At 49.3% G+C, this 26,033-nt stretch overlaps 1 protein-coding gene across 1 annotated transcript in view; it reads left to right on the top strand.

The window, feature by feature from the left end:
* bdg (sodium-dependent transporter bedraggled) overlaps nt 1-26,033 on the top strand; it is a 237,130-nt gene that overhangs the window by 174,772 nt on the left and 36,325 nt on the right. Inside the window, exons 5-6 of the mRNA XM_069321555.1 lie at nt 19,965-20,100; nt 23,774-23,840. Of these exons, the coding sequence (XP_069177656.1) occupies nt 19,965-20,100; nt 23,774-23,840 (203 nt within the window). The remainder of the gene's footprint in view (nt 1-19,964; nt 20,101-23,773; nt 23,841-26,033) is intronic.

The following is a 26,033-nucleotide window of genomic DNA, read 5'->3' as shown; positions in this document are numbered from 1 at the left end:
AGATAACAGCGGTACCCTGGACGAGAGGTCATAGATAACAGCGGTACCCTGGACGAGAGGTCATAGATAACAGCGGTACCCTGGACGAGAGGCCATAGATAACAGCGGTACCCTGGACGAGAGGCCATAGATAACAGCGGTACCCTGGACGAGAGGCCATAGATAACAGCGGTACCCTGGACGAGAGGCCATAGATAACAGCGGTACCCTGGACGAGAGGCCATAGATAACAGCGGTTACCCTGGACGAGAGGTCATAGATAACAGCGGTACCCTGGACGAGAGGCATAGATAACAGCGGTAGATAACAGCGGTACCCTGGACGAGAGGCCATAGATAACAGCGGTACCCTGGACGAGAGGCCATAGATAACAGCGGTACCCTGGACGAGAGGCCATAGATAACAGCGGTACCCTGGACGAGAGGCCATAGATAACAGCGGTACCCTGGACGAGAGGTCATAGATAACAGCGGTACCCTGGACGAGAGGCATCATAGATAAACAGCGGTACCCTGGACGAGAGGCCATAGATAACAGCGGTACCCTGGACGAGAGGCCATAGATAACAGCGGTACCCTGGACGAGAGGCCATAGATAACAGCGGTACCCTGGACGAGAGGCCATAGATAAAGCGGTTACCCTGGACGAGAGGTCATAGATAACAGCGGTACCCTGGACGAGAGGCCATAGATAACAGCGGTACCCTGGACGAGAGGCCATAGATAACAGCGGTACCCTGGACGAGAGGTCATAGATACAGCGGTACCCTGGACGAGAGGTCCATAGATAACAGCGGTACCCTGGACGAGAGGCATAGATAACAAGCGGTACCCTGGACGAGAGGCCATAGATAACAGCGGTACCCTGGACGAGAGGCCATAGATTAACAGCGGTACCTGGACGAGAGGTCCTAGATAACAGCGGTACCCTGGACGAGAGGTCCATAGATAACAGCGGTACCCTGGACGAGAGGTCATAGATAACAGCGGTACCCTGGACGAGAGGCCATAGATAACAGCGGTACCCTGGACGAGAGGTCCATAGATAACAGCGGTACCCTGGACGAGAGGTCATAGATAACAGCGGTACCCTGGACGAGAGGCCATAGATAACAGCGGTACCCTGGACGAGAGGCCATAGATAACAGCGGTACCCTGGACGAGAGGTCATAGATAACAGCGGTACCCTGGACGAGAGGCCATAGATAACAGCGGTACCCTGGACGAGAGGCCATAGATAACAGCGGTACCCTGGACGAGAGGTCCATAGATAACAGCGGTACCCTGGACGAGAGGTCATAGATAACAGCGGTACCCTGGACGAGAGGCCATAGATAACAGCGGTACCCTGGACGAGAGGCCATAGATAACAGCGGTACCCTGGACGAGAGGTCATAGATAACAGCGGTACCCTGGACGAGAGGCCATAGATAACAGCGGTACCCTGGACGAGAGGTCCATAGATAACAGCGGTACCCTGGACGAGAGGTCATAGATAACAGCGGTACCCTGGACGAGAGGCCATAGATAACAGCGGTACCCTGGACGAGAGGTCATAGATAACAGCGGTACCTGGACGAGAGGCCATAGATAACAGCGGTACCCTGGACGAGAGGTCATAGATAACAGGCGGTACCCTGGACGAGAGGCCATAGATAACAGCGGTACCCTGGACGAGAGGGCCATAGATAACAGCGGTACCCTGGACGAGAGGCCATAGATAACAGCGGTACCCTGGACGAGAGGCGGGCCATAGATAACAGCGGTACACCTGGACGACGAGGCCCATAGATAAACAGCGGTACCCCTGGACGAGAGGCCATAGATAAAACACGGTACCCGGTACGAGAGGCCATAGATAACAGCGGTACCCTGGACGAGAGGCATAGATAACACAGCTGGATACCCGGACGAGAGCGTCATAGAAACAGCCTGGTACCCTGGGGACGGTCGAGGCATAGATAACAGCGGTACCCTGGACAGACTAGGCCATAGATAACAGCGGTACCCTGGACGAGAGGCCATAGATAACAGCGGTACCCTGGACGAGAGGCCATAGATAACAGCGGTACCCTGGACGAGAGGCCATAGATAACAGCGGTACCCTGGACGAGAGGCCATAGATAACAGCGGTACCCTGGACGAGAGGCCATAGATAACAGCGGTACCCTGGACGAGAGGCCATAGATAACAGCGGTACCCTGGACGAGAGGCCATAGATAACAGCGGTACCCTGGACGAGAGGCCATAGATAACAGCGGTACCCTGGACGAGAGGCCATAGATAACAGCGGTACCCTGGACGAGAGGCCATAGATAACAGCGGTACCCTGGACGAGAGGCCATAGATAACAGCGGTACCCTGGACGAGAGGCCATAGATAACAGCGGTACCCTGGACGAGAGGCCATAGATAACAGCGGTACCCTGGACGAGAGGCCATAGATAACAGCGGTACCCTGGACGAGAGGCCATAGATAACAGCGGTACCCTGGACGAGAGGCCATAGATAACAGCGGTACCCTGGACGAGAGGCCATAGATAACAGCGGTACCCTGGACGAGAGGCCATAGATAACAGCGGTACCCTGGACGAGAGGCCATAGATAACAGCGGTACCCTGGACGAGAGGCCATAGATAACAGCGGTACCCTGGACGAGAGGCCATAGATAACAGCGGTACCCTGGACGAGAGGCCATAGATAACAGCGGTACCCTGGACGAGAGGCCATAGATAACAGCGGTACCCTGGACGAGAGGCATAGATAACAGCGGTACCCTGGACGAGAGGCCATAGATAACAGCGGTACCCTGGACGAGAGGCCATAGATAACAGCGGTACCCTGGACGAGAGGCCATAGATAACAGCGGTACCCTGGACGAGAGGCCATAGATAACAGCGGTACCCTGGACGAGAGGCCATAGATAACAGCGGTACCCTGGACGAGAGGCCATAGATAACAGCGGTACCCTGGACGAGAGGTCATAGATAACAGCGGTACCCTGGACGAGAGGCCATAGATAACAGCGGTACCCTGGACGAGAGGCCATAGATAACAGCGGTACCCTGGACGAGAGGTCATAGATAACAGCGGTACCCTGGACGAGAGGTCATAGATAACAGCGGTACCCTGGACGAGAGGCCATAGATAACAGCGGTACCCTGGACGAGAGGCATAGATAACAGCGGTACCCTGGACGAGAGGTCATAGATAACAGCGGTACCCTGGACGAGAGGCCATAGATAACAGCGGTACCCTGGACGAGAGGCCATAGATAACAGCGGTACCCTGGACGAGAGGTCATAGATAACAGCGGTACCCTGGACGAGAGGCATAGATAACAGCGGTACCCTGGACGAGAGGCCATAGATAACAGCGGTACCCTGGACGAGAGGCCATAGATAACAGCGGTACCCTGGACGAGAGGCCATAGATAACAGCGGTACCTGGACGAGAGGTCATAGATAACAGCGGTACCCTGGACGAGAGGCCATAGATAACAGCGGTACCCTGGACGAGAGGTCATAGATAACAGCGGTACCCTGGACGAGAGGCCATAGATAACAGCGGTACCCTGGACGAGAGGCCATAGATAACAGCGGTACCCTGGACGAGAGGCCATAGATAACAGCGGTACCCTGGACGAGAGGTCATAGATAACAGCGGTACCCTGGACGAGAGGTCATAGATAACAGCGGTACCCTGGACGAGAGGTCATAGATAACAGCGGTACCCTGGACGAGAGGCCATAGATAACAGCGGTACCCTGGACGAGAGGTCATAGATAACAGCGGTACCCTGGACGAGAGGCCATAGATAACAGCGGTACCCTGGACGAGAGGCCATAGATAACAGCGGTACCCTGGACGAGAGGCATAGATAACAGCGGTACCCTGGACGAGAGGTCATAGATAACAGCGGTACCCTGGACGAGAGGCCATAGATAACAGCGGTACCCTGGACGAGAGGCCATAGATAACAGCGGTACCCTGGACGAGAGGCCATAGATAACAGCGGTACCCTGGACGAGAGGTCATAGATAACAGCGGTACCCTGGACGAGAGGCCATAGATAACAGCGGTACCCTGGACGAGAGGTCATAGATAACAGCGGTACCCTGGACGAGAGGCCATAGATAACAGCGGTACCCTGGACGAGAGGTCATAGATAACAGCGGTACCCTGGACGAGAGGCCATAGATAACAGCGGTACCCTGGACGAGAGGCATAGATAACAGCGGTACCCTGGACGAGAGGCCATAGATAACAGCGGTACCCTGGACGAGAGGCATAGATAACAGCGGTACCCTGGACGAGAGGCCATAGATAACAGCGGTACCCTGGACGAGAGGTCATAGATAACAGCGGTACCCTGGACGAGAGGTCATAGATAACAGCGGTACCCTGGACGAGAGGTCATAGATAACAGCGGTACCCTGGACGAGAGGCCATAGATAACAGCGGTACCCTGGACGAGAGGTCATAGATAACAGCGGTACCCTGGACGAGAGGCCATAGATAACAGCGGTACCCTGGACGAGAGGCCATAGATAACAGCGGTACCCTGGACGAGAGGCCATAGATAACAGCGGTACCCTGGACGAGAGGCATAGATAACAGCGGTACCCTGGACGAGAGGCCATAGATAACAGCGGTACCCTGGACGAGAGGCCATAGATAACAGCGGTACCCTGGACGAGAGGCCATAGATAACAGCGGTACCCTGGACGAGAGGTCATAGATAACAGCGGTACCCTGGACGAGAGGCCATAGATAACAGCGGTACCCTGGACGAGAGGCCATAGATAACAGCGGTACCCTGGACGAGAGGCCATAGATAACAGCGGTACCCTGGACGAGAGGCCATAGATAACAGCGGTACCCTGGACGAGAGGCCATAGATAACAGCGGTACCCTGGACGAGAGGCCATAGATAACAGCGGTACCCTGGACGAGAGGTCATAGATAACAGCGGTACCCTGGACGAGAGGCCATAGATAACAGCGGTACCCTGGACGAGAGGCCATAGATAACAGCGGTACCCTGGACGAGAGGCCATAGATAACAGCGGTACCCTGGACGAGAGGTCATAGATAACAGCGGTACCCTGGACGAGAGGCCATAGATAACAGCGGTACCCTGGACGAGAGGCATAGATAACAGCGGTACCCTGGACGAGAGGCATAGATAACAGCGGTACCCTGGACGAGAGGCATAGATAACAGCGGTACCCTGGACGAGAGGTCATAGATAACAGCGGTACCCTGGACGAGAGGCCATAGATAACAGCGGTACCCTGGACGAGAGGCCATAGATAACAGCGGTACCCTGGACGAGAGGCCATAGATAACAGCGGTACCCTGGACGAGAGGCCATAGATAACAGCGGTACCCTGGACGAGAGGCCATAGATAACAGCGGTACCCTGGACGAGAGGCCATAGATAACAGCGGTACCCTGGACGAGAGGCCATAGATAACAGCGGTACCCTGGACGAGAGGCCATAGATAACAGCGGTACCCTGGACGAGAGGCCATAGATAACAGCGGTACCCTGGACGAGAGGTCATAGATAACAGCGGTACCCTGGACGAGAGGCCATAGATAACAGCGGTACCCTGGACGAGAGGCCATAGATAACAGCGGTACCCTGGACGAGAGGCCATAGATAACAGCGGTACCCTGGACGAGAGGCCATAGATAACAGCGGTACCCTGGACGAGAGGTCATAGATAACAGCGGTACCCTGGACGAGAGGTCATAGATAACAGCGGTACCCTGGACGAGAGGTCATAGATAACAGCGGTACCCTGGACGAGAGGCCATAGATAACAGCGGTACCCTGGACGAGAGGCCATAGATAACAGCGGTACCCTGGACGAGAGGCCATAGATAACAGCGGTACCCTGGACGAGAGGCCATAGATAACAGCGGTACCCTGGACGAGAGGCCATAGATAACAGCGGTACCCTGACGAGAGGTCATAGATAACAGCGGTACCCTGGACGAGAGGCCATAGATAACAGCGGTACCCTGGACGAGAGGCCATAGATAACAGCGGTACCCTGGACGAGAGGTCATAGATAACAGCGGTACCCTGGACGAGAGGCCATAGATAACAGCGGTACCCTGGACGAGAGGTCATAGATAACAGCGGTACCCTGGACGAGAGGCCATAGATAACAGCGGTACCCTGGACGAGAGGTCATAGATAACAGCGGTACCCTGGACGAGAGGCCATAGATAACAGCGGTACCCTGGACGAGAGGTCATAGATAACAGCGGTACCCTGGACGAGAGGCCATAGATAACAGCGGTACCCTGGACGAGAGGCCATAGATAACAGCGGTACCCTGGACGAGAGGCCATAGATAACAGCGGTACCCTGGACGAGAGGCCATAGATAACAGCGGTACCCTGGACGAGAGGCCATAGATAACAGCGGTACCCTGGACGAGAGGCCATAGATAACAGCGGTACCCTGGACGAGAGGCCATAGATAACAGCGGTACCCTGGACGAGAGGCCATAGATAACAGCGGTACCCTGGACGAGAGGCCATAGATAACAGCGGTACCCTGGACGAGAGGCCATAGATAACAGCGGTACCCTGGACGAGAGGCCATAGATAACAGCGGTACCCTGGACGAGAGGCCATAGATAACAGCGGTACCCTGGACGAGAGGCCATAGATAACAGCGGTACCCTGGACGAGAGGCCATAGATAACAGCGGTACCCTGGACGAGAGGCCATAGATAACAGCGGTACCCTGGACGAGAGGCCATAGATAACAGCGGTACCCTGGACGAGAGGTCATAGATAACAGCGGTACCCTGGACGAGAGGCCATAGATAACAGCGGTACCCTGGACGAGAGGCCATAGATAACAGCGGTACCCTGGACGAGAGGCCATAGATAACAGCGGTACCCTGGACGAGAGGTCATAGATAACAGCGGTACCCTGGACGAGAGGCCATAGATAACAGCGGTACCCTGGACGAGAGGCCATAGATAACAGCGGTACCCTGGACGAGAGGCCATAGATAACAGCGGTACCCTGGACGAGAGGCCATAGATAACAGCGGTACCCTGGACGAGAGGCCATAGATAACAGTGGTACCCTGGACGAGAGGCCATAGATAACAGCGGTACCCTGGACGAGAGGCCATAGATAACAGCGGTACCCTGGACGAGAGGTCATAGATAACAGCGGTACCCTGGACGAGAGGCCATAGATAACAGCGGTACCCTGGACGAGAGGTCATAGATAACAGCGGTACCCTGGACGAGAGGTCATAGATAACAGCGGTACCCTGGACGAGAGGCCATAGATAACAGCGGTACCCTGGACGAGAGGCCATAGATAACAGCGGTACCCTGGACGAGAGGTCATAGATAACAGCGGTACCCTGGACGAGAGGCCATAGATAACAGCGGTACCCTGGACGAGAGGTCATAGATAACAGCGGTACCCTGGACGAGAGGTCATAGATAACAGCGGTACCCTGGACGAGAGGCCATAGATAACAGCGGTACCCTGGACGAGAGGAGAGGCCATAGATAACAGCGGTACCCTGGACGAGAGGCCATAGATAACAGCGGTACCCTGGACGAGAGGTCATAGATAACAGCGGTACCCTGGACGAGAGGCCATAGATAACAGCGGTACCCTGGACGAGAGGCCATAGATAACAGCGGTACCCTGGACGAGAGGTCATAGATAACAGCGGTACCCTGGACGAGAGGTCATAGATAACAGCGGTACCCTGGACGAGAGGTCATAGATAACAGCGGTACCCTGGACGAGAGGTCATAGATAACAGCGGTACCCTGGACGAGAGGTCATAGATAACAGCGGTACCCTGGACGAGAGGTCATAGATAACAGCGGTACCCTGGACGAGAGGCCATAGATAACAGCGGTACCATGGACGAGAGGTCATAGATAACAGCGGTACCCTGGACGAGAGGTCATAGATAACAGCGGTACCCTGGACGAGAGGTCATAGATAACAGCGTACCCTGGACGAGAGGTCATAGATAACAGCGGTACCCTGGACGAGAGGCCATAGATAACAGCGGTACCCTGGACGAGAGTGCCATAGATAACGCGGTACCCTGGACGAGAGGTCATAGATAACAGCGGTACCCTGGACGAGAGGCCATAGATAACAGCGGTAACCCTGGACGAGAGGCCATAGATTAACAGCGGTACCCTGGACGAGAGGTCATAGATAACAGGCGGTACCCTGGACGAGAGGGCCATAGATAACAGCGGTACCCTGGACGAGAGGCCATAGATAACAGCGGTACCCTGGACGAGAGGTCCATAGATAACAGCGGTACCCTGGACGAGAGGCCATAGATAACAGCGGTACCCTGGACGAGAGGTCATAGATAACAGCGGTACCCTGGACGAGAGGTCATAGATAACAGCGGTACCCTGGACGAGAGGTCATAGATAACAGCGGTACCCTGGACGAGAGGTCATAGATAACAGCGGTAACCCTGGACGAGAGGTCATAGATAACAGCGTACCCTGGACGAGAGGTCATAGATAACAGCGGTACCTGGACGAGAGGCCATAGATAACAGCGTACCCTGGACGAGAGTCCATAGATAAAGCGTACCTGGACGAGAAGGCCATAGATAACAGCGGTACCCTGGACGAGAGGTCCATAGATAACAGCGGTACCCTGGACGAGAGGCCATAGATAACAGCGGTACCCTGGACGAGAGGCCATAAGATAACAGCGGTACCCTGGACGAGAGGCATAGATAACAGCGGTACCCTGGACGAGAGGTCATAGATAACAGCGGTACCCTGGACGAGAGGCCATAGATAACAGCGGTACCCTGGACGAGAGGTCATAGATAACAGCGGTACCCTGGACGAGAGGTCATAGATAACAGCGGTACCCTGGACGAGAGGTCATAGATAACAGCGGTACCCTGGACGAGAGGCCATAGATAACAGCGGTACCCTGGACGAGAGGCCATAGATAACAGCGGTACCCTGGACGAGAGGTCATAGATAACAGCGGTACCCTGGACGAGAGGTCATAGATAACAGCGGTACCCTGGACGAGAGGTCATAGATAACAGCGGTACCCTGGACGAGAGGTCATAGATAACAGCGGTACCCTGGACGAGAGGCCATAGATAACAGCGGTACCCTGGACGAGAGGCCATAGATAACAGCGGTACCCTGGACGAGAGGTCATAGATAACAGCGGTACCCTGGACGAGAGGTCATAGATAACAGCGGTACCCTGGACGAGAGGTCATAGATAACAGCGGTACCCTGGACGAGAGGCCATAGATAACAGCGGTACCCTGGACGAGAGGCATAGATAACAGCGGTACCCTGGACGAGAGGTCATAGATAACAGCGGTACCCTGGACGAGAGGTCATAGATAACAGCGGTACCCTGGACGAGAGGTCATAGATAACAGCGGTACCCTGGACGAGAGTCATAGATAACAGCGGTACCCTGGACGAGAGGTCATAGATAACAGCGGTACCCTGGACGAGAGGTCATAGATAACAGCGGTACCCTGGACGAGAGGCCATAGATAACAGCGGTACCCTGGACGAGAGGTCCATAGATAACAGCGGTACCCTGGACGAGAGGTCATAGATAACAGCGGTACCCTGGACGAGAGGTCATAGATAACAGCGGTACCCTGGACGAGAGGTCATAGATAACAGCGGTACCCTGGACGAGAGGTCATAGATAACAGCGGTACCCTGGACGAGAGGTCATAGATAACAGCGGTACCCTGGACGAGAGGCCATAGATAACAGCGGTACCCCTGGACGAGAGGTCATAGATAACAGCGGTACCCTGGACGAGAGGTCATAGATAACAGCGGTACCCTGGACGAGAGGTCATAGATAACAGCGGTACCCTGGACGAGAGGTCATAGATAACAGCGGTACCCTGGACGAGAGGCCATAGATAACAGCGGTACCCTGGACGAGAGGCCATAGATAACAGCGGTACCCTGGACGAGAGGTCATAGATAACAGCGGTACCCTGGACGAGAGGTCATAGATAACAGCGGTACCCTGGACGAGAGGTCCATAGATAAACAGCGGTACCCTGGACGAGAGGTCATAGATAACAGCGGTACCCTGGACGAGAGGCCATAGATAACAGCGGTACCTGGACGAGAGGTCATAGATAACAGCGGTACCCTGGACGAGAGGCCATAGATAACAGCGGTACCCTGGACGAGAGGCCATAGATAACAGCGGTACCCTGGACGAGAGGTCATAGATAACAGCGGTACCCTGGACGAGAGGTCATAGATAACAGCGGTACCCTGACGAGAGGTCATAGATAACAGCGGTACCCTGGACGAGAGGCCATAGATAACAGCGGTACCCTGGACGAGAGGCATAGATAACAGCGGTACCTGGACGAGAGTCATAGATAACAGCGGTACCCTGGACGAGAGGTCATAGATAACAGCGGTACCCTGGACGAGAGGTCATAGATAACAGCGGTACCCTGGACGAGAGGTCATAGATAACAGCGGTACCCTGGACGAGAGGCCATAGATAACAGCGGTACCCTGGACGAGAGGTCATAGATAACAGCGGTACCCTGGACGAGAGGTCATAGATAACAGCGGTACCCTGGACGAGAGGTCATAGATAACAGCGGTACCCTGGACGAGAGGTCATAGATAACAGCGGTACCCTGGACGAGAGGCCATAGATAACAGCGGTACCCTGGACGAGAGGTCATAGATAACAGCGGTACCCTGGACGAGAGGTCATAGATAACAGCGGTACCCTGGACGAGAGGCCATAGATAACAGCGGGTACCATGACGAGAGGTCATAGATAACAGCGGTACCCTGGACGAGAGGTCATAGATAACAGCGGTACCCTGGACGAGAGGCCATAGATAACAGCGGTACCCTGGACGAGAGGTCATAGATAACAGCGGTACCCTGGACGAGAGGTCAGAGATAACAGCGGTACCCTGGACGAGAGTTCATAGATAACAGCGGTACCCTGGACGAGAGGTCATAGATAACAGCGGTACCCTGGAGAGAGGTCATAGATAAACAGCGGTACCCTGGACGAGAGGTCATAGATACAGCGGTACCCTGGACGAGAGGTCATAGATAACAGCGGTACCTGGACGAGAGGTCATAGATAACAGCGGTACCCTGGACGAGAGGTCATAGATAACAGCGGTACCCTGGACGAGAGCGTCATAGATAACAGCGGTACCCTGGACGAGAGGCTCATAGATAACAGCGGTACCCTGGACGAGAGGTCCATAGATAACAGACGGTACCCTGGACGAGAGGTCATAGATAACAGCGGTACACTGGACGAGAGGTCATAGATAACAGCGGTACCCTGGACGAGAGGTCATAGATAACAGCGGTACCCCTGGACGAGAGGCCATATGATAACAGCGGTACCCTGGACGAGAGCTCATAGATAACCGCGGTACCCTGGACAAGAGGTCATAGATAACAGCGGTACCCTGGACGAGAGGTCATAGATAACAGCGGTACCCTGGACGAGAGGCCATAGATAACAGCGGTACCCTGGACGAGAGGCCATAGATAACAGCGGTACCCTGGACGAGAGGCCATAGATAACAGCGGTACCCTGGACGAGAGGTCATAGATAACAGCGGTACCCTGGACGAGAGGTCATAGATAACAGCGGTACCCTGGACGAGAGGCCATAGATAACAGCGGTACCCTGGACGAGAGGCCATAGATAACAGCGGTACCCTGGACGAGAGGCCATAGATAACAGCGGTACCCTGGACGAGAGGCCATAGATAACAGCGGTACCCTGGACGAGAGGCCATAGATAACAGCGGTACCCTGGACGAGAGGCCATAGATAACAGCGGTACCCTGGACGAGAGGCCATAGATAACAGCGGTACCCTGGACGAGAGGCCATAGATAACAGCGGTACCCTGGACGAGAGGCCATAGATAACAGCGGTACCCTGGACGAGAGGCCATAGATAACAGCGGTACCCTGGACGAGAGGCCATAGATAACAGCGGTACCCTGGACGAGAGGCCATAGATAACAGCGGTACCCTGGACGAGAGGCCATAGATAACAGCGGTACCCTGGACGAGAGGTCATAGATAACAGCGGTACCCTGGACGAGAGGTCATAGATAACAGCGGTACCCTGGACGAGAGGCCATAGATAACAGCGGTACCCTGGACGAGAGGCCATAGATAACAGCGGTACCCTGGACGAGAGGCCATAGATAACAGCGGTACCCTGGACGAGAGGCCATAGATAACAGCGGTACCCTGGACGAGAGGCCATAGATAACAGCGGTACCCTGGACGAGAGGTCATAGATAACAGCGGTACCCTGGACGAGAGGTCATAGATAACAGCGGTACCCTGGACGAGAGGCCATAGATAACAGCGGTACCCTGGACGAGAGGCCATAGATAACAGCGGTACCCTGGACGAGAGGCCATAGATAACAGCGGTACCCTGGACGAGAGGCCATAGATAACAGCGGTACCCTGGACGAGAGGTCATAGATAACAGCGGTACCCTGGACGAGAGGCCATAGATAACAGCGGTACCCTGGACGAGAGGCCATAGATAACAGCGGTACCCTGGACGAGAGGCCATAGATAACAGCGGTACCCTGGACGAGAGGCCATAGATAACAGCGGTACCCTGGACGAGAGGCCATAGATAACAGCGGTACCCTGGACGAGAGGCCATAGATAACAGCGGTACCCTGGACGAGAGGTCATAGATAACAGCGGTACCCTGGACGAGAGGCCATAGATAACAGCGGTACCCTGGACGAGAGGCCATAGATAACAGCGGTACCCTGGACGAGAGGCCATAGATAACAGCGGTACCCTGGACGAGAGGCCATAGATAACAGCGGTACCCTGGACGAGAGGCCATAGATAACAGCGGTACCCTGGACGAGAGGCCATAGATAACAGCGGTACCCTGGACGAGAGGTCATAGATAACAGCGGTACCCTGGACGAGAGGCCATAGATAACAGCGGTACCCTGGACGAGAGGTCATATATAACAGCGGTACCCTGGACGAGAGGTCATAGATAACAGCGGTACCCTGGACGAGAGGCCATAGATAACAGCGGTACCCTGGACGAGAGGTCATAGATAACAGCGGTACCCTGGACGAGAGGTCATAGATAACAGCGGTACCCTGGACGAGAGGTCATAGATAACAGCGGTACCCTGGACGAGAGGCCATAGATAACAGCGGTACCCTGGACGAGAGGCCATAGATAACAGCGGTACCCTGGACGAGAGGCCATAGATAACAGCGGTACCCTGGACGAGAGGTCATAGATAACAGCGGTACCCTGGACGAGAGGTCATAGATAACAGCGGTACCCTGGACGAGAGGCCATAGATAACAGCGGTACCCTGGACGAGAGGTCATAGATAACAGCGGTACCCTGGACGAGAGGCCATAGATAACAGCGGTACCCTGGACGAGAGGTCATAGATAACAGCGGTACCCTGGACGAGAGGCCATAGATAACAGCGGTACCCTGGACGAGAGGTCATAGATAACAGCGGTACCCTGGACGAGAGGCCATAGATAACAGCGGTACCCTGGACGAGAGGTCATAGATAACAGCGGTACCCTGGACGAGAGGCCATAGATAACAGCGGTACCCTGGACGAGAGGTCATAGATAACAGCGGTACCCTGGACGAGAGGCCATAGATAACAGCGGTACCCTGGACGAGAGGTCATAGATAACAGCGGTACCCTGGACGAGAGGCCATAGATAACAGCGGTACCCTGGACGAGAGGTCATAGATAACAGCGGTACCCTGGACGAGAGGCCATAGATAACAGCGGTACCCTGGACGAGAGGCCATAGATAACAGCGGTACCCTGGACGAGAGGCCATAGATAACAGCGGTACCCTGGACGAGAGGTCATAGATAACAGCGGTACCCTGGACGAGAGGCCATAGATAACAGCGGTACCCTGGACGAGAGGTCATAGATAACAGCGGTACCCTGGACGAGAGGCCATAGATAACAGCGGTACCCTGGACGAGAGGCCATAGATAACCACAATATTTAAAATTGTTGTACTACCAAAATAATTTGACTGTAATGTGTACTCACCTAGTTGTGCTTGCGGGGGTTGAGCTTTGCTCTTTCGGCCCGCCTCTCAACTGTCAATCAACTGTTACTAACTACTACCACTCCCCGCCCCCCCCCCCTCCCACACACACACCAGAAAGTAGCACATAACAGCTGTCTAACTCCCAGGTACCTATTTACTACTAGGTAACAGGGGCATTAGGGTGAAAGAAACATTTTTGTCCATTTGTCTCCGCCTCCACCGGGGATCGAACCCGGAACCTCAGAACTACGAATTCGAAGCGCTGTTCCACCCAGCTGTCAGGCGTACTCTGGAAGATTATTTACGTATATCAGAAACGGAATAGGTACGAGTACATAACCTTGTGCGACTCTGCTAGTGACACCCATGGGTTGTGCACCCCCCCCCCCCCCACTCATACATGTTGGTGGCCGCCCGCACGCCCACTCACATGGGAAGGGGGGAGGGTGAGCAACCGCCCGCCCGCGCGCGCGAGGGGGGCGGTGTGGGGGTGGGGGGGGTGCACGCTCGCTTCTTTGTGTGTGTGCGTGCGTGCCTGCGTGCGTGCGTGTGTGTGTGTGTGTGTGTGTGTGTGTGTGTGTGTGTGTGTGTGTGTGTGTGTGTGTGTGTGTGTGTGTGTGTGTGTGTGTGTGTGTGTGCGCGTGTGTGTGCGCGTGTGTGTGTGCGCGTGTGTGTGTGCGCGTGTGTGCGTGCGTGCGTGTGTGTGTGTAATTACCTAGGTGTAGTTACTGGATGAGAGCTACGCTCGTGGTGTCCCGTCTTCCCAGCACTCTTTGTCATATAACGCTTTGAAACTACTTTGGCCTCCACCACCTTCTCACCTAACTTGTTCCAACCGCCTACCACTCTGTTGGCGAAAGTGAATTTTCTTATATTTCTTCGGCATCTGTGTTTAGCTAGTTTAAATCTATGACCTCTTGTTCTTAAAGTTCCAGGTCTCAGGAAATCTTCCCTATCGATTTTATCAATTCCTGTTACTATTTTGTATGTAGTGATCATATCACCTTTTTTTCTTCTGTCTTCTAGTTTTGGCATATTTAATGCCTCTAACTTCTCCTCGTAGCTCTTGCCCTTCAGTTCTGGGAGCCACTTAGTAGCATGTCTTTGCACCTTTTCCAGTTTGTTGATGTGCTTCTTAAGATATGGGCACCACACAACCGCTGCATATTCTAGCTTTGGCCTAACAAAAGTCGTGAACAATATCTTTAGTATATCGCCATCCATGTATTTAAAAGCAATTCTGAAGTTAGAAAGCGTGGCATAGGCTCCTCGCACAATATTCTTTATGTGGTCCTCAGGTGATAGTTTTCTATCTAGGACCACCCCTAGATCTCTTTCTTTATCAGAATTCTTTAAAGATTTCTCACATAATATATAGGTTATGTGGGGTCTATGTTCTCCTATTCCACATTCCATAACATGGCATTTATTACATTAAATTCCATTTGCCAAGTGGTGCTCCATATACTTATTTTGTCCAGGTCTTCTTGAAGGGCTTGACAATCATCTAAGTTTCTTATCCTTCCTATTATCTTAGCATCATCAGCAAACATGTTCATATAATTCTGTATACCAACTGGTAGATCATTTATGTAGACAATAAACATCACTGGAGCAAGAACTGAACCCTGTGGTACTCCACTTGTGACATTTCTCCAGTCTGATACATTGCCTCTGATCACTGCCCTCATTTTTCTATCAGTCAGAAAATTTTTCATCCATGTTAGAAGCTTACCTGTCACCCCTCCAATATTTTCCAGTTTCCAGAACAACCTCTTATGTGGAACTCTGTCGAAAGCCTTTTTTAGGTCCAGATAGATGCAGTCAACCCAACCATCTCTTTCCTGTAATAAGAGATGGTGTGTGTGTGTGTACTCACCTATTTGTGCTTGCAGGATCGAGCATTGACTCTTGGATCCCGCCTTTCCAGCTATCGGTTGTTTACAGCAATGACTCCTGTCCCATTTCCCTATCATACCTAGTTGTGTGTGTGTGTGTGTGTGTGTGTGTGTGTGTGTGTGTGTGTGTGTGTGTGTGTGTGTGTGTGTGTGTGTGTGTGTGTGTGAACAGAATAACTTCAAAACATGTGTGAAAGTATCCGAGTGTGTATATGTGAATGCCACATGTGTATAGATATACACCCATTCATGTATAGACTGAAATGCATATGCTGGAATTTACGTGAAGACCCTCACCCACCCACCCACTCGTGGGGGTATGTGCACGTGTGCACACCCTCTTTCCCCACACGTGTGCACACCCTCTTTCCCCCACACGTGTGCACACCCTCTTTCCCCCACACGTGTGCACACCCTCTTTCCCCCACACGTGTGCACACCCTCTTTCCCCCACACGTGTGCACACCCTCTTTCCCCCACACGTGTGCACACCCTCTTTCCCCACACGTGCACATCCCATTTTCCCCGTGCACATACTTCCTATCCCCACAGCACCTTCACGCACGTGCACATAACTCTTGGGCGTGTGCACGTATTTACAGACACCCAGGCGTGCTTTATAATTTGCATTCTGGCCAAAGCTTTGATAGCCTTTACACAGTTCCTCAATGTAAACAAACACTGTTCTCTCTCTCATTGTGTCTAAAAAGAATAAAATGGATACGAGGAGGACCTGTAAATAAAGAGGAGAGCTGGTGATCACGCTAGTCGGATTACTAACAAGTGTTCGTGACTCCAGTCGGATTACCGAGTTCTAAGACCAGCCGTCACCCAGGGGAGGGAAGAGTGTTCAGGAACGCATTTGTACAGCATTTACAATCTGATTTAATGTTTGCTTGCAAATTATGAAAATTTGGGGGTTTTGGTCGAGGGAGTAAGGAGGAATGGATGCGGAAGGAGGGAGATTGAGGTACAAAAATCTATCCCCATTTCATCGTTGCACTCGTTCCTGGCGTTCAGTCGTGACGTGTGTAAGTTAACAGTCACGGGATCAGCACGGGTGAGGGGGGGGGGGGGGGGTCGGGTGATGTAGAGGGAGAGTTGTGGATACAGATAGGGAGAAATCTGAAGAAACTAACAACATACAGATACACCACACACAGAGGTTGTGCAGCTGAATTACTTCACATCAACACCACCACTGCAGCGCCTGGGGGGGGGGGGGGGGGGTGTTATTGTCAACAGATGATTTGTGGCGTCTGGAGTGAATTCAGTGCATGTTCCGAGACTAAGCTGAGCCCAATGCATGCTCCGAGACTAAGCTGAGCCCAGTGCATGCTGTCATGAAGAAGACAAAGTGGTGATTGAAAGACAAGCACGGAGGAGCTAGGTCAGGTACGTGTTACCTGGGAAAAGCACAGCCACACTCGGCTCAGTGTTGTGTCGTTCAATTCGTAAAGAAATCAAATATTACATCTTTCGTTGCAGTGGTAACCAGGCAAAGAAACAATACCAATTAAAACGTGCAAGTTTAAATTTCGGAAGTAAAAGCAAATCATTAAAAAGGAACAAATAAGAGTGGTGTAAAAATGTTGGAGAAGGCGAGGGAGGAAGAGACAGAGACGCAGTAGACGAAACTGTAAATAACGGTAGGTGGAGAAATAGTAGGCGCTGAAGGCAGCCTAAAGTAGGGGAGTGTGACCACTGTCACCTAGAGACATGACAGACATATCGGGAGCATAAGATTACTTTTAGGCCAAGTTTATTCAAGTTGGTATGTAAATGTCCGGACACACATTTCTTCAGGGTAAGAGTCGCAAAGCAGTGAAACGGGCCGCACAAGGAGATGGTTCAGGTATCTTCAATAAGCAGCTTCAGGCATCTTCAATAAGCAGCTTCAGGCATCTTCAATAAGCAGCTTCAGGCATCTTCAATAAGCAGCTTCTAATGGAAATCCGATAAGAAATAAAAAGGAAGGATTGAGTCAATGAACTGACCTGGAAATTGGAGATAAAAAGGTGAAGTGCTATTACTTAATTAACTTAATAAATAGACAAATTAAAAAATAACAAGACATTGTTATTTTTAGACATTGAGAATGTTATCTAAAAGACGAAATCTTGAGAGTGGGAGAGAATGAGGGAGGGGGAGGGAGGAGGCGGGATGATACCTAATGAATAGAAAGGAGAAAGTGAACGATAAGGCAATTAAAGCTAAATTTGTAACGTAACTGCTGAAAGAGAGATTTTGGCGGGAAAGTCTGGTGAGCCCGCGCCGCCAATCATGACACGTGGGATGCCACCCTTAATTAAAATCTAAACTTTCACCCTTCTATGGTACTGTATCATTATGTAATTGTTAGTAAGGGTATTTGAAGTACGTTCAATAAGTGAAAGGGAATTGTAAATATGTTTAGCGTTGCTAAAATTAGTTTAGTTCCAGAGAAAACTGGTTGTTAATGCTTCTATACAAGTCAAATTTACTCCAACTAGTCGCCGATATAGTAGTCATTTGCATGGTTGGTGCATATAAATTGGATTGCTTCCATGAGTCAGAGGAGAACACCATGGGAGAAGTCTATATAAGGACTAATTCTCCGAGTTAACTCAGCCGCCAAACCCCGTTTATGAATGAAAAACAGTTTACATACGACTCACAATTGATGTTCGAACATTTCTCGAACAATGCTTCGCTGTTGACTTTTGTTTGAACCACAATGCTGTAAATGCTTCACCCACGTACTACAAATACTAATAATCGCCAACCGAACCTAAACACCTCACCTAACATAACCAATGCCTAAATATGCATAGTTTGCTAATATATAACAATATTAATTTACATTTGAGAAAATTACCATTTTAAATGAACAATATGTTAAAATTTATGAATGCATCTTTGGGGTCGACCGCTGGATGGAATGGACTTGGTCTGAGGACGGGTTGGTTTATACAACCTGTCCTCGACTCAAGTCCATTACATCCAGCGGTTGACCCCACAGACGCATTCATAAATTTTTACATGCTGTTCATTCAAAACGGGAATTTTCTCAAATATATATTAATATTATAATAGCATATTGTGCATATATATAGGTATAGGTTAGGTTAGGTGTTTAGGTTGTGTTGGCGATTATTTGTAGTACGTGGGTGAAGCATTTATAGCGTAGTGGTTCGAACAAAATTAGTCCGTGAAGCACTTGTTCCGGAAGTGTTCGAACGTCAACAGTTGAGAGTCGTGTGTAAACCGTTTTTCATTCATAAACAGCGGGGTTTGGCGGGTGTATGAAATCACTTTTGAGTTTGTTTGGAGGACAGGCTGCACTGGCACTGGTGTTTCGTTGTGGTTGTTTTAGATTCAGCCACTCGGAACAAAATTTCCAAATATCATGGGTTATGTGTGTTGAAAAAAATCCCAAATTTATTTTCATTTTCAAATTACGTCCAAATTCAGCCATAGGGGCAAACGGCCAAAAGCGACGTTCTTTTTAAGAGGACAGGTTGCTAAGTGAGCCTGTAGTGGACTTACCTGACACAAGAAGGGGGTTGTAACTTTTTTGACTGGTGTTTCTGTAACCTATTGTGTATCATATCCTTTTCCCTCACCACAGGACGTCGTCTACAGGCTTGTTGTTCAGGTGCTGTAACACCTCTAACATGGCATCAGCTGCAGCTGTACTCAACTAGTTGTGCTTGCGGGGGTTGAGCTTTGGCTCTTTGGTTCCACCTCAACTGTCAATCAACTGGTGTACAGATTATTGAACTGTGTAGTTGCCTTGATGCTGGTGAAGCAGTATTTCTGTATTATGTATTGCTGTGACATCCTCACCTAACCACTGGGTATTGGCCACAGCCTAGTATTAGCTGAAGTACTTTACCTTGTACTGTATTCTGTATCACTTTATCGTTCCCCTACACAGGGCGTCGGCTACAGTTTGGTGGTGGCCCAAGCGTTGGTGGGGCTGTACTGTTGCGTTCCCATTGCCTGGCTCTTCATCTTCTTCAGGGACTCGTTCATCACCCACAACAACATGTTCCGCTGGGCTGACTGCCGCTGTGAGTACCTGCATGCCGGGCAAGGCATTATGAGTGACATAATTTGTTGTTAGGGAGACTGTAAAGTGTGTGGTGGGAAGGGTTGTAAGATCTATTGTTTTATATTAGGATATAAGCTTAGCTGGGACCAGGTACTGGAACTATTTTTGTTATTCAGCACCATATACTGTGTGTGTATTATTCAGTTGTATGTATTATTCAGTTTTGTGGAAGACAAACAGGCACAAAACTGGAGTGACAGCGAAAAGCTTACTAATGTACAGAATCTAGGAGCTGTCACTCAGACCAATAGGAACAAGGAAAGAAATTTAAAGTGCTTCTACACAAATGCCAAAAGCCTGGGGAATAAATTTGAAGCATTGTGTGCATATGCTGAGGCCGAGGCTCCAGCCATCATTGGTATTAGTGAAACATGGGGACAAGAGGACACTACTGAAGGGGAATTCCTCCTCCCAGGGTATCATCCAACGTTCAGAAAAGACAGAACAACAAGAGCAGGTTGTGTATTGCTTCATGTGAAAGAGGACCTGAATGCAACCATCATTGAGGAACTGAACACCATGGGATCCTCAGAGTCTGTATGATGCAGTATACTAGCTCAACATGGTAACATGCTGACAGTGGGAGTATGCTACAGGGCTGACACAGCAACAGCAGAGAAAGTTACTGATCTGCATAATGTGATCAATGCAACATCACAAACCCAAACTCTTATAATGGGAGATTTTAACCACAAGACAATAGATTGGGTAAATCTAACATCACAAGCTGAAGGAGATCAATTTCTAGACCTGGTGCAGGACTCATTTCTCACACAACATGTGGTAGAGCCCACTCGAGGTACCAGCATTCTGGTCCTTGTGCTAACATCAGAAGAGGGCATGGTCGATATAATTAAAGTAGGGAAAAAGCTCGCTCCATCGTGTGATCACAATATTCTAAGAAGGAATACAATTACAGAAACTCTCGTAAAGGTCCAGGATGATGACCTAGATTACCATCGAGGAAATTATCAGAGAATGAGAGAGGAATTGCAAAACACCACCTGAAGGGAGCTGGTAGGTGATCATGGCATGGGAACGTCATGGGGAAATTTCAAAAAGGTCATTACTGAACTCGTACAAAAATATGTGCCAAAAAAGAAGAAAGAAAAGAAAGGGAACAAGGAACAAGATGGATGACACAAGTAGTAAAATGAGCACTAATAACTAAACGGGACCTCTGGAGACGGTATAAATCAATGATGAACATCATGGATTATGAGATACATAAAAGGGCATTAAATTCAGCCACCCAGGAAATCAGATTAGCCAAATGAAATTACGAAAGAAAACTTGCCCAAAACATAAAGGAAGACCCAAAATCATTCTATGCATATTTATATACGTAGTAAAACCAAAACAAAGGACTGTGTAGGGCTCCTAAAAGATGAGACTAATCAAGTTATATTGGATGATAGAAAGGCAGTAAACACTGAATGAACACTTAACACCAGTGTTCACACTTGAAAGATTGAACGACATCCCATCACCCATACAAATGTTTGAAGGAGGTGAAGAGAATGAATTAAGGGATATACCTATTACATGAGACACAATCAGGAAGAGAATTGACAAACTAAAAGACTCAAAAGCCCCAGGTGTGGATGATTTCAATCCAAAGTCGTAAAGAAGCTGGCAAATGCACTATACATACCACTGAAACTCCTTTTCAGAAAATCCCTGGACCAAGGGATAGTTCCCCTGGATTGGAAATATGCAAATGTTACCCCCATTTAAAAAAAAAAAGCAGAAGGAGCACGGCAGAAAACTACCATCTGATCAGCTTGACATCACACAACTGCAAGCTCATGGAGAGAATCCTAAGGGAGTGGAATCATACAACATCTCACAGAGAACAATCTTGTAAAATCAATGCAACATGGATTTGTTACAAATAGATCCTGTCTTACTAACTTGCTCAGATTTCTGGAAATGGTAACTGGCTATTCATATTCAGACAAAGGACTTCTGGTAGAGGTAGCATACATGGGCTTTATTAAAGCTTTTGACAAGGTACCACATGAAAGAATAGCAAGGAAATTACAGGCACATGGAATAAATGGGAGAATACTGGAATGGATAAAGCAATGGTTAAAACATAGAAAACAAAAGGCCTTGCTAAATGGGAATGAATTTGACTGGGGAAATGGGTTAAGTGGGGTCCCACAGGGGTCCATTTTGGGGCCAACCCTTTTTGTTATATACATCAGTGACATAGATAAGAATATTGCAAACCACATCATCAAATTTGCAGATGACACTAAGATCTATGGTAAAGTGGCAAGTGAAAGTGATATCGAAACCTTACAAAGAGATCTGCATGAACTCCACAAATGGTCAGATGACTGGCAAATTCTCTTTAATGACGATAAATGCATGACCTTGCATGTGGGGCATAACAATCCACGTCACAACTACCAAATTGTGACAGCACTATCTTACAACAGTTAGATAAAGAAAAGGACCTTGGTATCAGAATCCATCATTCACTAAAAGTTGCACAACAAGTGGGAGCAGCAGTAAAGAAAGTGAACCAAACCTTGGGAATAATCAAGTGTAACCTTTACCTTCAAGGAAAAGAAAGTAGTCCTTCAACTGTCCAAGTCTCTGGTGCACCCTTACCTGGATTATTGCATCCAGACATGGAGACCTCATCTCCAGAAAAACATAGCTGCTCTGGAGAAGATGCAACACCGGTCAACAAAAATCATACCAGAGCTTAGTCATCTTTCATATCAGCAACGGTTGAGGGCCACTGGGCTAACAACACTGCAGACAAGGCATGACAGGGCGGATCTAATAGAAACCTTTAAAATACTAAACAATTTGGTCGATGTTGATCTGGACACTTTCTTTAAAAGGTCAGATGTGACATGAATGAGGAGCAATGGGTTCAAGCTCAACAAGCCACAATATAGGACAGAAAACAGGAGATGCTTTTTCACCCATATGGCTGTAAACCCGTGGAACCGCCTTCCTGCTGAGGCTGTAAACGTCAAAACTCTGCCGGGTTCTAAAATACAGATAGAAAAGATCATCTGGGCATGGGGGTGGGACCTTTGACAAGCCTCCAGCTTCCTGTCCTCGTCGAGGCCACTAGTATTAGTGGCCTTCGGGTAAACTCAAGCATATGTGTGTGTGTGTTTTAGATGTTTTGTGTATTACCTTCGTTGTTAGTGTGACTCAAGGAGCACCATGAGAAGGAAACGCTATGTCATTCTTCCCTTGAGATGGGTTGTACTTAGCCTTGCAAGGAAATTGTAAGTTGTATTGTAAAAATGGTTCAAGGAAGAGTTGTGAGAAGAGCTGTAAAGAACTTTGTGAGGATGGTTGTAATAAGTGATTGTGTGCATGGTTATGCTATATGATGAGGTTGCAGAGATGCTCTTGAGAAGGTTATTAGCACCAGAAGTTGTAGGACTGTAAGGGGTACATATGAGGAAAGGTGTTTGAAGTTGCAGTTATGTATGAGAACGTTGTGTCCATGGTGAGGAAGATACAAGGTTGTTTTGATGTGGATTGCAGTCATCTTGTTATGAGGATGAGGAAATTGCTGGAAGAGCTGCATTATTTATGTAAACTTAGTGTTGAGCGAGTCAGTCATGGTTTTCTCTCCTCCTCCCTCCCAACAGTGGTGAACTGTTCTGTGTTCAACAACTTCAGCACCATCATCATCGAGGGTGTCCCCAAGTACTTCAAGTGGGTAACTGTGTCTTGTCACTTACTAATAAATTATAGGAATACTGTAATGCTAAACATGTTCTCACTCCACACATTCTCATGTGCTATTTACATGTACAAAGCCTTGTTCCTAAATGCTAATCTAGATCTGAAACTTTTCCTTGATAGGTGTAATAGAACCCATGAGCACCACACCAGAAATATACTGTATCTTTGATATCCTCAGAGTCAAACTAAATCTGTGCAAACACTATACAAATAAAAAGACCCAATCTTTGGAACTCACTCCCTGACGAATTAAAAAATTGTCCAATCTATGCCCTATTCAAGAGTAAAACCAAAAAGTACTTAATTTCATCCTCATAGTTTCCTACCTTGTGCTTCAAACTCACACTGTATCTTGTACTACCCACTTCCCAAATATTAGTACTTAAGACATATATCTTTACCAGTGTAATCACCTCTGTCAATTTATATTGTAGTTATTTGTTGATATAAGACCTTGTTACAATGTACCTTTTCATCTTACCTGATATGTTAGATTGAGGACCTGCCCGAAATGCTGTGTACTCACCTAATTGTGCTTGCGGGGGTTGAGCTCTGGCTCTTTGGTCCCGCCTCTCAACTGTCAATCAACTGATGTACAGATTCCTGAGCCTACTGGGCTCTATCATGTCTATATTTGAAACTGTGTATGGAGTCTTCCTCCACCACATCACTGCATAATGCATTCCATCTGTTAACTACTCTGACACTGAAAAAGTTCTTTCTAATGTCCCTGTGGCTCATTTGGGTACTCAGTTTCCACCTGTGTCCCCTTGTTCATGTACCACCCGTGTTAAACAGTTTATCTTCATCTACCCCTGTCAATTCCTCTGAGAATTTTGTAGGTAGTCATCATGTCTCTCCTTACTCTTCTGTCTTCTAGTGCCGTGAGGTGTATTTCTCGCAGCCTTTCTTCGTAACTCATGCCTCTTAATTCTGGGACTAGCCTAGTGGCATATCTCTGAACTTTTTCAAGCTTCGCCTTGTGCTTGACAGGGTACGGGCTCCATGTTGGGGCCGCATACTTCAGGATTGGTCTTACATATGTGGTATACAAGGTTCTGAATGATTCCTTACACAGGTTCCTGAAGGCAGTTCTGATGTTAGCCAGCCACGCATGTGCCACAGATGTTATTCTTTTGATGTGGGCTTCAGGAGACAGGGTTGGTGTGATATCAACTCCTAGATCCTTCTCTCTGTCTGTGTGTTATCTTGAGGTTATCTTGAGATGATTTTGGGGCTTTAGTGTCCCCGCGGCCCGGTCCTCGACCAGGCCTCCACCCCCAGGAAGCAGCCCGTGACAGCTGACTAACACCCAGGTACCTATTTTACTCCTAGGTAACAGGGGCATAGGGTGAAAGAAACTCTGCCCATTGTTTCTCGCCGGCGCCTGGGATCGAACCCAGGACCGCAGGATCACAAGTCCAGCGTGCTGTCCGCTCGGCCGACCGGCTGTCCGCTCGGCCGACCGGCAATTGTGTTACCGACGTGTGTTAATGGCTTTGCAGGAATGTACAAATACTAATCTTATGTAATCTCACCAACCTATTGTACCTTCTTGTGACTAAATTATTATTATTATAGCTACAGAATTTAGGTTAGTTTGATCAAGCATAGCACTATAGTTCAGTGGATATGTGATTAAGTTATGCAGTTTTTGCTACTACTGTAACATAATTCTTTACTGGTAGGATTAATTTTCTACATTAATGAATGTGCAGCATTTTGAAACAGTGAAACTGTCTTTCCTAGTAAACAATTGCTGTCAGGCTCCATTGGCTTTCATTTGATAGCTAGTTTTGTCTTGCAACACTATAAAGCAGGCTGTTATGGTCTTGGCAGCATCAGAAACTAATGTAGCGCCACATGAGAGGTTAAGAAAGTTCAGTTACCTTGTGTGGTTTTCAGACCTGCCATGCTGTTTTCCCAGTAACATGGAGAAAACACTATGGTACTCCCTCTAAAACTGTTAAACATGGTAGGGACTTTTGTGGTCCATTCTCAGCACTAATCTCATGGGAAGAAATGTTGTGAAAATGTCTTTAATATTCCAAATTTCCATAAATTCAAATATTTGTTTGATTATTCCTAAAGCTTGGTTGGCTTTTTTTTTTTTTTTTTACCAGTTGAGCAACTTTCAATTACTGGTGGATCATAACTCCTTGG

The sequence above is a fragment of the Procambarus clarkii genome, chromosome 10 (genome assembly GCF_040958095.1).
Source record: "Procambarus clarkii isolate CNS0578487 chromosome 10, FALCON_Pclarkii_2.0, whole genome shotgun sequence".
NCBI lineage: Eukaryota > Metazoa > Arthropoda > Malacostraca > Decapoda > Cambaridae > Procambarus > Procambarus clarkii.
The sequence above is the reverse complement of the archived record's forward strand: the minus strand, read 5'-3'. Positions and strand labels throughout refer to the sequence as shown.